The 12,163-nt window shown below is 45.2% G+C and overlaps 1 protein-coding gene across 1 annotated transcript in view; it reads left to right on the top strand.

Moving 5' to 3' along the window:
* LOC311146863 (laminin subunit alpha-3-like) overlaps window positions 1-12,163 on the top strand; it is a 101,392-nt gene that overhangs the window by 81,350 nt on the left and 7,879 nt on the right. The window contains exons 40-50 of the mRNA XM_084183478.1: window positions 2,280-2,363; window positions 2,531-2,761; window positions 8,345-8,458; window positions 9,421-9,539; window positions 9,695-9,876; window positions 10,014-10,067; window positions 10,180-10,331; window positions 10,860-10,970; window positions 11,113-11,224; window positions 11,471-11,638; window positions 11,912-12,108. Coding sequence (XP_084039604.1) covers window positions 2,280-2,363; window positions 2,531-2,761; window positions 8,345-8,458; window positions 9,421-9,539; window positions 9,695-9,876; window positions 10,014-10,067; window positions 10,180-10,331; window positions 10,860-10,970; window positions 11,113-11,224; window positions 11,471-11,638; window positions 11,912-12,108 — 1,524 coding nt within the window. The remainder of the gene's footprint in view (window positions 1-2,279; window positions 2,364-2,530; window positions 2,762-8,344; window positions 8,459-9,420; window positions 9,540-9,694; window positions 9,877-10,013; window positions 10,068-10,179; window positions 10,332-10,859; window positions 10,971-11,112; window positions 11,225-11,470; window positions 11,639-11,911; window positions 12,109-12,163) is intronic.

Below are 12,163 nucleotides of genomic sequence, written 5' to 3'. Positions count from 1 at the left end.
GCCCCCTTCAAGTGGCATGACCGTCATTCTCACCATCGTTGACCGTTTCAGCAAGATGGCACACTTCATTCCCCTCCCCAAGCTCCCAACCGCCAAGGAGACCGCCCAGGTGGTCCTGGAACACGTCTTCCGGATCCACGGACTGCCAAAGGATGTAGTTTCTGACCGTGGTCCACAATTCTCCTCCGCTTTTTGGAAGGAGTTCTGTCACCTGCTGGGAGCCACAGTCAGTCTGACTTCCGGATTCCATCCCCAATCCAATGGGCAGTCAGAGCGGGCTAATCAGGAGCTCGAGAAGGCACTGCGATGCATGACTTCACGCAACCCCCACTCCTGGTCGCAGCAATTGACATGGGTGGAGTACGCACACAATTCTCTGACCTGCTCTGCCATCGGTATGTCCCCTTTCCAATGTGTTTATGGATACCAGCCTCCTCTATTTGCCAGCCAGGAAGAGGAGGTTACTTGCCCATCTGCACTTGCTTTTGCCCGTCGATGTCGCCGCACCTGGTCACAAGCCCGAGCCACACTCCTCAGATCCGTTGCCAGCTACACTACCGGGGCCAACCGTCGGAGAATTCCTGCTCCCACCTACCATGTTGGTCAAAGGGTGTGGTTGTCATCGAAGAACCTGCCACTCAGGGTGGAGTCGCAGAAGCTGGCACCTCGGTTCATTGGCCCATTCCCTATCATAAGAGTGATTAGCCCAACTGCTGTCCGGCTCCAACTGCCTAATTCCCTGAGGGTGCACCCCACTTTCCATGTGTCTAAGATTAAGCCCATCCATGAGAGTCCGCTGGTCCCTGCTGCGCCTGGTCCTCCTCCTCCACGGCTCGTCGATGGTGGTCTGGTTTACACCGTCCGCCGCCTGCTTCGGTCCAGACGGAGGGGTAGGGGTCTCCAGTACCTCATTGACTGGGAGGGCTATGGACCTGAGGAGAGGACCTGGGTGCCAGCTAGTCGGATTGTGGATAGGACTCTCATCACCGCTTTCCACCAACGGCATCCTGATCAACCTGCAATCCGTAGGGGCCGCCCCAGAGGGGTCCCTAACCGTCCGGCCCGCTCGGCTTCCTGTCCTGTGCCTGATCCTGTCTCGGGACCTGTCCCATCTCCCGACCACGGCCCTCCGGCTTCCTCCGAGGATGAGGACGTTCACTCGGACCGTTCGGAGGAGTTCTAGCCCTCCTCCGGCTCCCCTCCTCCCGCCCGGCGTGGTGTTGCTCTTGGGACTTCTGGGGCCGTCCCTTGGGGGGGGGGGTTCTGTCATGGGCCTCTCACTCCACCGGGTTACCACCTTAATTTTCTTCCACTCTGCTCACCACTCTCTCTACTCAGCCTAACTAGCTCCACCTGTCCCTGCTCTGCTCTGCTCTAATTACTCTGCCAGCTGCGCTGCATTACCCACTACCTCTCCCAGTATTTAAGGCCCTGTCTTTCAGCTCTCCGGTGTCAGATCGTCTGCAAAGCTCACACCCGGAACCTGTTTGCTCGCGCTTCTGGCTCACCCTGGTTTTGTGACCCCGGACCTGCCTGTTTTTTGGATACTCTTCTGCCTCAGGAGATCCAGACCTGCTTCTGCCATTACGACTCCTGACTACTCTTCAATCCCGGTAACTCTGACCAGCCTTCTGCCTTGCTACTACGTATTTTGGATTTCCCTTGTACTGTACTGCTGCCTGGTTTCATTCCGCCCTGTTGTGTCTGTGTCTCCCCCCCCCAGGACTTCTGGACCACCCACCACCGGCTTCATAGGACGCATCGCTGCCACTGGGGGGGGCACAGACCCAGCGCATTGGACGGGATCCCTGTTACCCCTGGAGCCTTCATTCACTCCCTACTTCCCTTTTCCCTTAAGTTTAATAAACTTTCTGGTGTGACGCAATTGTGGTCCTCTGGTCGTCTGTCTGAACCGTGACATTAAGAAGGAAAGAAATGTTAATTGAAATGCATTCCAGGTGACTATCTCATGAAGCTGGTTGAGAGAATGCCAAGAGTGTGCAAAGCTGTCATCAAGGCAAAGGGTGGCTAATTGAAGAATCTCATATAAAATATATTTTGATTTCTTTAACACTTTTTTTGGTTACTACATGATTCCATATGTGTTATTTCATAGTTTTGATGTCTTCACTATTATTCTACAATGTAGAAAATAGTAAAAAATAAAGAACAACCCTTGAATGAGTAGGTGTGTCCAAACTTTAGACTGGTAGTTTTTATAAGTCATGATGACTTCCTGTTTTGAGTAACCCAGTGTTATTTCTCTGTGAATTCCTCAGGGCCAGGAGATGACCCTGGTCCACATGGCCCCACAGACCCCTAATCCTGACAGACTCCACCAGGGAAGAGTCCAGCTAGTGGAGGTAAAGAAAACCGAGTTTTTCATACCTAAAAAGTGGTGAAGCTGAGTCCTTATTCCATGCTATCTGTTGTGAACAACACCTTTAAAACACATATAATAACATTTGATCTGTCCATGAAACATACGTTTCCAATCCCTCACCAACCGCTGTCTGTCTGTTCTGTTTAGGGGAATTGGCGTCACGCCGGCACCAACCGTCCTGTGTCCAGAGATGATCTGATGGCAGTCCTGGCAGGGATGGTGGGTCTGAGGGTGCGGGCCCTCTACTTCACCCAGAGCCAGAGACTCAGCCTGGGGGAGGTGGGCCTGGAGGAGGCCACAGACATGGGGGCCGGGGGCCCTGCCAGCACCGTGGAAGAGTGTGCCTGTTCCTCTCTCTACAGAGGAGACTCCTGCCAGGTGAGACTCAGATCTCATTAACTCTTAGTCCCCTAGGTGCTTCATGTAGATCTACAGGGATCATATATAATAATTTTAAAGTAACCCAGTGTTTCCCAGTGCCCAGTGTTTCCCAGTGCCCAGTGTTTCCAGATTTCTATGAAATATGACCTATAATTACTTACACTGAGTATACAAAACATTAAGAACACATGCTCTTTCCATGACATAGACTGACCAGGTGAATCCAGGTGAAAGCTATGTTCCCTTATTAATGTTACTTGATAAATTCACTTCAATCAGTGTAGATGTAAAAAATAATAATAATAATATGTAGATGAAGGGGAGGAGACAGGTTAAAGAAGGATTTTAAACCTTGAGGCAATTGAGACATGTATTGAGTGTGTGTACCATACAGAGGGTGAATGGGCAAGACAAAATATTTGAGTGCCTTTTGAAGAGGGTATGTTAGTAGGTGCCAGGCGCATCGGTTTGTGTCAAGAACTGCAACGCTGCTGGGTTTTTCATGCTCAACAGTTTCCCGTGTGTATCAAGAATGGTCCACCACCCGACATCCAGCCAACTTACATTTACGTCATTTAGCAGACGCTCTTATCCAGAGCGACTTACAAATTGGTGCTTAACTTGACACAACTGTGGGAAGCATTGAAGTCAACATGGGCCAGCATCCCTGTGGAACGCTTTCAACACCTTGTACAGTCCATGCTCTGACAAATTGAGGCTGGTCTGAGGGCAAAAGGGGATGGATGGGGGGTGCAACTCAATATTAGGAAGTTGTTCTTAATGTTTTCTACACTCAGTGTACAATATGATTGTAATAGTGTTCCTTCCGAAAAAAAATAATTAAGTATGACAAAAAGCAGCTTTTCTGTGGTGGAATGGTGTGGGTTTACCCCAACAACAGAGTGTTGTGGGCGTATACGGTCATTAAAAATATTCATGCAAGTAGACCGCTGATTGGCCAACTCATCATCCTCAGGGAGATGACATCATGTTCTATGAGGAAATAGCAATAACTTTTTCAAAGTTTGAGGTGGGGTTTCTGAAGTGTTTATTTTCTCCAATTTATGCTTTGGCCACATACGAGTATAGGACGAGTCAACAACATTATTTGGATATGAGTTAATAGTGTGTAAGGGCTGGGAGCTATGGCCAAGGGGTCGGTTTGGGATTGGGAAAGAGCGGGGGAGAGACGGAGGGAGAAAATGATTAGGAGAAAGTAAGAGAGAGAAAGAAGAAGAAGAGAGGAGGGGCTGAGAGGGAGAGGTGTCGACCGACCGATCTAGTCATTTTCGAGAAGAGAAGAGTGAGAACTCCCCTCCTCGCTGTGGGGTGTTTGTCGTGACACGCCCTAACAATGGTGCCACGCCCAGCCTGGGGTGAGTGAGGTTACTGGCAGGCAGAGGAAAAATCCATCAGCCCATCGAAGAGCCAACGGTTTAAACAAGCCTTTGTGGAATGTCCCGGAAAAAAGTGTGTGTGTTTCATCAGCCAAACCCAGTAGCCCGAGGGAGAGGGATAAGATGCACAATCATGCAGACATAATATTAAAGATTATACTACTGCTGTAAACCACTCCGCTGTGGCATGGTAACAGCAGTTAAAATCAAATACAATAACAAACATACAGTACATCATTTATAACGTTAGAACCTAATTCTTCCCTGAGGTTGTTTAGTGCGTGGGTGGGTCTCCTACTCCAATTAGGAAAAGTTGGATGGAAGCATTTTCCCCCTTAGAATCCACTTATTAAATTGAATGCTGTACATCACTCGACTGTAAATGTACGTATTTTTGGTATGGACAATTCCACGTTAACAGAGTGATGCTGACACTCAGATTTTTCCCTTTAAAATTGATGTCAAACAAAAACCAATGATTGCAAAGTTAAACAAACAATACAACTCTAAGGACAACTTTTAACAATTTCCACTGAAAAGTGCAGATGCAATGTTTGGTAACAGAATGACGGCACAAACCACACAAATCGTCATTCTGTTACCAAACTTTGCATCTGCACTGTTCTTCAAGTAAATGTGTTTTTGTAAAATGTACAGTGAATTTCTTTTTAATGATGCACTATGCAGAAATCGCACTTTTCTGGTTGCTAAACTTGTAATAGTTTGCTTAATTTCAGTTTGTGGGGAAAAAAAGAGCAAATATAGTGTACAGAATCATTGTACCATCTAAATCGCTGTGAAATATATTTTCCATAACCAAAAATATTGTATTTTCAGCTGTTTGTAGCTGGTGTACAAAAACATAAGTAAAAGACACAAAAACCAAAATGTAAGAACGGGAAGCATAGAAATAGCACACTTCTACCGCTTCTTAGATCTGTAATTCACATCTCCCAAAAAGTTACATATTGGAGCCTTAAGTCGTCATTGTGCAGAGAGTTGTATGGTTTGTTTAACTTTGCAATCATTGGTCTCAGCATCACTTTGTTACCATGGAATTGCCCGTGTGCAACCCTTAGGGATGGGAGTTTGACATGCCAAGGAAGCTTCGATTTTGTTTCACTGGCAATAGCTTATTAACAAGGTCCTGATGACTTTGTAATAGATTTTCATTTGACTTCCCACATGAAAGAATACTACTGTTTACTATAAAATACTACAGTATTTACTATAGAATTGTGAAGTAAACTGTGGTATACTGTATAATACTATACCACACACTGTAATATCCCTCGATCATTTGTAGTACTTAGTATCGTATACTGTAGAATACTGTAGTAAATACTACAGTATTATCTGCAAAAACACCACTTTTTTAACAGTATTTAATTTATACCCTGCCCATTCCCCTCCCCCATATCCCAATTTGTGCCACCCATAAGTGAGATACCTACATGCCAAGTATAGACCATATATTGTGTTACCTACAGGTTATAGAAAAGAGCAGAAGCTCTGAGCTATCCGTTCATGTCACGCCCTGGCTCTGGGGACACTGTTATGTTGAGCCAGGGTGTGTAATTCTATGTTTGTATTTCTATGTTGGCCTGAGTGACTCCCAATCAGAGGCAACGAGTGTCAGCTGGTTGTCTCTGATTGGGAGCCATATTTAACTGTCTGTCTTTCACTTTGTGTTTGTGGTTTCTTGTTCTTATTTGGTTTGTGTTAAACCGTAGACATCACGTTATCGTCTGTTGTTTTGGTCGTGTGATCATTTATATATTAAATATGTTCACCTTCAACGCTGCGCATTGGTCTCTCCCTGACGATCGTGACAGTTCAGACCCCAGTCTTACAGGTTATGGAAAATGTGCTCTTTTAGTATTTCTCAAGTAGGTTTCCTCAAGTAGAAAGCCTCCATTTTAATGTAAAAAATAATCAAACAAAAACACTGTAGTAAATACTACAGTAATGTCCTCAAACACTAGAGTAAATATACAGTATACTAGAGTCCGCAAAAACACTACAGTAAATATTACAGTATATTACAGTCCGCAAAAACACTACATTATTTCTACAGTATATACTAGTTTTCTTTTACTACAGTATTTATACTATAGTTAACTGTAAATACTACAGTATACTGCAGTTTAGTCTGCAAAACACTACAGTGAATACTATAGTATTTATACCATAGTATATAATAGTATTTTTTCATGTGGGTTGATTTAGTTGTTTTCCCCATTTTGCGATTGTGCTCGAAGCCCTGTTACCATAGTGAGAGTGTACGTGTGTGTGAGACATCAACATCCTCTAGTCAGGTGTGTTCAGAGGAAATTGATAATATGTACCCTGTGGCGCTAGAAAAAGGAGAGGCGCCCTGACACATAGCCGGGCGTGGCATCTGGCAACCTGGGATGGTGTTACTCACCACCCCACACCAGATAGTACATACATACACTACCACACCCAACTGTCTCTACTGCATCGTGTTTAGACTGCATGATTCAGGTGTGACTGTAGCTTCTGCACTGTCTGGAGATTTCTGACTATTATTCACAGAACCACACAATCACCCTGGCATGCTCACACATATACCCTATGAACACATCTATAGACACACATTAACACACGATTAAAACCAAACTCACTCAGTCTCCCAGGTGGAGCCACACCCTAGCAACCTTTTTGTATGTGGATGAATAGGCTTATGTACATTCTGAAGATTTTCCTGTAGACCCTTTGTGTGTAAGTGAAATTGTATTTTAGGAAGTAGTTATAGTAATACATTTGTTTGGATGTTTGATTTTCAATAAAGTAAAAAAATAACTATATTTTCGAGGCTCCACATGTTGTCATGGAAAATATTGATGTTATTTCCAACAACCAATTAGCAACTCCGCCATAAATGCAGCTGCATATTGAACGTTGAGATTGCCGAAAGGCCAGTTTCTTGGGCAATGACATGGAGTGGCATGTTAGTTAAAAACACTGGTATGCAGACTAGACACATTCAATCCCCTCCTGGATCAAGATCCCTGTTGCCTAAATAGTTTTGTGCACTTCCGGTAATACCGTAAACCCCGGTATGGTACAGAAACGGTATGACGGTATGAAAATCTGGATACCGCCCAACACTAACATGCATGTCTGTCAGTGTGTGTGGGTGTTGCTACACTGTTCTAACTGCGTTGGTGACTAAGGCACTGTAGGTGAGTGGAGAAGGGGCGTGTCCTCTACGTGTGGGAGTGTGTGTGTGTGTGTTTAAGAGGCAGAGGCAGGGGAGAGCAGGGAGTTATTTCAGACTAAACGTGAGCAATGTCAGACACACGTGTACACAGACCCTGGAGAGGCAGAGGGACAGGCATGCTGCTTCAGACCCTGCTATGGGGAATCTTTCTGGGACTGTGCAGTGCAGGACACAGACCCATTAACGGGGAAGAGAGGAACCGCTATCCCAGACAGAATGACAGAGAGGCACAGAGGATACATTACCCTTCCATACATGACCAGGGAGGACAGAGAGTACATTACCCCTCTGTGAATGACCAGGGTAACCAGAGAGTCCAGTATCCTTCTGTGAATGACCAAGGACAGACTGTTCAGTATCCGTCTTTTGACGACCAAGATGCCAGCTCTCAGATCCAGGTAAAACGATGGATTTCAAGCCGAGGTCGGAAGTCTGTTGGGTTACAAATAGACTTACTGTAATGTATGTTTGGCTGCTCTGTGTACGAGGTAGACTTGTAGGATATCACTGACTTCCAGACCGTTATCCTATAGAGCAAAGGGTGTGTTTGGCTTTTGAGTGGCAGCGGTGGGTTAATGATGAATACACACTAGTCTTGTACTCAGCGTGGTGCGGTGACACACCCCACTCGGGATTTGGGACATTGTGAGATCAATCATTCTCTGTCGCTAGGCAGGTTAGCTGACACAAACTCAGCCTGTATCTCCTCAAACACTGCCACTTTGAATGGTTAAATGTTATTCTGTGTGGGAATTAAGTGTGTCGTTTTGAAATGTGTGTTTAGGATTGTGTTCTGTTTGTGATAGAACTCGTATTCATCCAGGAGAGTCCCATTGAGATAGAAATCACTTTCAAAATTCGGTTTTTCTGTGTGATATTGTTGTATCTATGTATTTGATGTGTCTGTATTAATGTCTGTGTGTTTCTCTGTTCCAGAAATGTGCTCGTGGTTACTATAGAGACGGCAGTGGGCCCTACCTGGGTCGCTGTGTGCCCTGCTTCTGTAACAGCCTCGCCAACGAGTGTGACGACAGGACTGGGAGGTGCCTGGTAAGATCTTTTATTATTTCTTATTGTTGTCGCATGATCGCAAGGGAACCTGCAAGTATAGCATTTCGTTGGACGGTGTATACCATGCGTATCCCGTACATACGACAAATCAACTTGAACATACACAGTGGTTCTGAATAACAATCATTCAAAACCTGTGACTCTAAAGAAGCCCTAAAGAATTAAGTGATAAGCACTTGTGCAACACCTACTATGTTAGTGACTCCATCAGGGTGATCCACAGCCCAGAAGTCATAGTCTAGACCTCACACCCACGCCACAGGGCTAACCACATTCAAGTATTGGATGATGTGGGTCTGCCTTAATAGATGTGATCATATATAAATGTGTTATGGGTCTACTTTAGCCCCTAGGGGAACCTTCCTCTTTCTCCCAGTGAAACTAGATCTCTAAAAGCCCATGCAGCACTCTATTCTCCTCTCTCCTTTTCTCCCTCTCTCTCTTCCCCTCTCTCTCTCATCTCCCTCCCTCTCTTTCTCTCTCGCTCTTTCTCGCGCTCTCTCCCTCCCTCCCTCTCTCTCTCTTGTCTCCTCTCATCTTACGCAAGCCACTCAAGACCAGGCCTGTGCCTCTATCTAGGCCTATGGAGTCCAGGCTGAAAACTCACTCTCTCTGTACCATCAACATCACTCTTTGGGATGAATTAGGACAGAAATGTTTGGCATCCCTCTCTACCATAAACCTTCACCCTCCATAGGAGATAAAAAAAGAAGTTACATAATGTAGCCTGTAGTTGGATCTACTCTGGGGTGGGGCATGGCAGTGTGACTATGTCTACAAAAGGACAAAGTGTATTTAGACTCACTATGGTATTTGTTATGGACTTTTCAACAACTTAGTGAGGCTATAGATTTTCTTTGTGACTTGGCTATTTATATACTCTTATTTTGATACTCACATGCTCTAGTCTAACGCATGCTTTCTACTCTTCCTCTGGACAGAACTGCCAATACAACACAGCCGGGGACAGGTGTGAGCGCTGCAAAGAGGGTTACTATGGAGACGCTGCCCAGAGATCATGCCGGGTGTGCCCGTGCCCCTTTAGTGTGCCAGCTAACAGGTCAGTGTCACCAAAGAACCAATCAGTGGCAAGGTCAACCATAGTAGATGCTCCTTTGGTGAAATCAATCCCTTGTACTGTATATCACTTACCGTGGTTGGCCCAGTATCTGAGTGTACCAAACAAACTCTTGTTTCTTCATCATTCCACTATAGTTTTGCGGTGGGTTGCAGAGAGGTTGCTGGAGGGTTCCAGTGTGTTTGCCGACCAGGCTACACAGGAGACCGTTGTGAACGATGTGCCTCTGGTTACTACGGTGATCCATTGACAGCCGGAGGAAGCTGTAGGCCTTGTGATTGTAGCGGTAACGGAAACAGCTGTGACTCCAGGACTGGTGGTGAGTGTGGATACCTTACTGAGATATGATGGCGCATTCAAAAACTAGGCCCATTGTGTGTATTGGTAGAGCTTTACTGTCAGTTGATCTTTTTCTTCTTCAAAATAAATAAATGTATAATGTTGCTCCTTCTGCAGTGTGCAAGAATACTTTGGAGCCAGGGGACACCAACACAGATGAGCAGTGTCAAGGTTAGTGTCTCTGTTGTGACAGTGTGATGGATCCAATGAGAGTACAGTACAGTACATGGGGGTACCTACCTCATCATGATCAGCTGTTGATTACATTTGTCTGTGTTGTCAGAGTGTGATGAATGTGCCCTGACCTTACTAAATGATCTGGGGCGTCTGGATGAGGAGCTGGGCAGGATTAAGACTCAGCTGGATAACGCCAGTATCTCCGCCTCCTCTCAGGACCGACTCAAAATGCTGGAGAAAGCCATCACAGAGACAAAGGTATTATATTGGATATATTAATTGCATATATGTACTGTTACTGCTGTGGTGTGTACCACCCTGCCCTCTGGCTACACAGGCCACAGAAAGGATTGGAGAGGACTTCAAAGCATAGCAAATTACCTAAATACAGATACCGTGTGGACTGTGTCAATGCTCACACACACACACCAAACACACACACACACACAGAGCGGTAAAGGGTGTGTGCTTATTCGAACATTCCAGAATCCTGCTGATAAGCGATCTCAGTCAGTATGTCCCAGAGCTGTATGTCAACACATGTCAGAGCTAAACTCCCACATGTTTGGGATCTCAGCAGCTCATATGCTCCATACACTGTAAGCATTTATGAAACCAACAGGAGTAAACAAGTCACTCAATCAAACTCTCAAACAGCCTGAGGAGTCAACAACCAACCATATCCCATTGTACTGTAGCTCTCTCGCTCTCGCTCTCTCTATCCATCTCATCTGATCTGATCTGATAATAAAGCATTAAACAATAGACTGTGTGTTCCTTCCGCAGACTCTGGTGAACAAGTTCAGTTCCAGTGTGAACAGTCAGAAGCCCAAGGTTAGCCAGCTGGAGCAGGACAGTCTCAGTGTCAACGAGGATATCAGCACTCTCAAAGAAAAGGTACTGGACTGGAACTTTTCCTTCTTGGTGGCTTTTTTCCCCCTGTCATATGTGGGAATGTGTGTGTTCTATTTTATTTTAGGTGTGTTTATGCTGGCTTTGCAGAGCTCATGTTTGTGTCTATGTCTGTGTTGTCCATCAGGCAGATGACAGGGCTGTGGATGCCCAGAAAGTGCTGGATGATGTGGGTAAGACCCATCGGAGAGCTAAAGACCTGGACACTGAGGCTAAGAACCTGCTCGAGAAGATCCTGGGTAAACAACCAAGTCCTTGTTCGCTAACTCGCCTGTTCTCTATCTCTTTGTCCCCCTCTGTCTATCTAGCTATCTCTCTATCCATATTATCATCTTTCCTTTTATTTATTTCTCTGTTTTCGCTCTCTCACCCCTTCCCCCTCTTTTTCTGTCTCTCTGCCTCTCTCCCTCTGTTGCTTTCTCTTCCTCTCCCTCCCTTATATATCTATATATATATATAAACCTGAATGTGTGTGTTGTGTGTAGTCATGCTGCAGCAGCTGAAAGAGTCTGGTTCCAGTGGTGATGTGGTGCCCAGTGAAAAACTGGCTAAGATGTTATCCGAGGCTGAACGCATGGTGAAAGAGATGGAGAAGAGAAACTTCAACCCCCAGAAAGACGCAGCCGAGAAAGAAAAAGATGAGGCCCAGAAACGTAAGACTTCTGCTGTATAGCCAAAACTCTTCAAATCCCTCAAAGCTTTTCTTTCATAAGATTAGAAGATCAAACAGTAACTCTGATGTTCTTGAACACGACCGGATTAGGTTGAGTTAAGATACAGATAAGAAGCATAATGTCACAATAACGATGTCTACTTTGTTTGATACCATCCGCAACCAAATCAAATAGTGAGCCTTTTTTATTTTCGGTCGAGAATGACAATTTCTATTCTGTTCTGTTCTATTCTATTCTATTCTATTCTCCCAGTGCTGGACTACATCAAGGCTAATGTGACCAAGCAGTATGATCAGAATGAGGCAGCAGCCAAGAGGGTGAAGGGTCTTCTGAAGGACTATGAAGCTAAACTGAAGGACCTGGAGGAGGCTCTGAAACAGGCTGGGGACATGGTGAAGAAAGCCAACTCTCAGAACGGACTCAACTCAGAGGCACTGAAAGACATACTGGTAATAATATAATTCACAGTATTTAGTATTTTCCTTTAACATGATGGTACTATGC

Source organism: Coregonus lavaretus (genome assembly GCF_964263955.1).
Source record: "Coregonus lavaretus genome assembly, chromosome: 19".
NCBI lineage: Eukaryota > Metazoa > Chordata > Actinopteri > Salmoniformes > Salmonidae > Coregonus > Coregonus lavaretus.
This window is presented reverse-complemented; position numbering and strand designations above follow the sequence as displayed.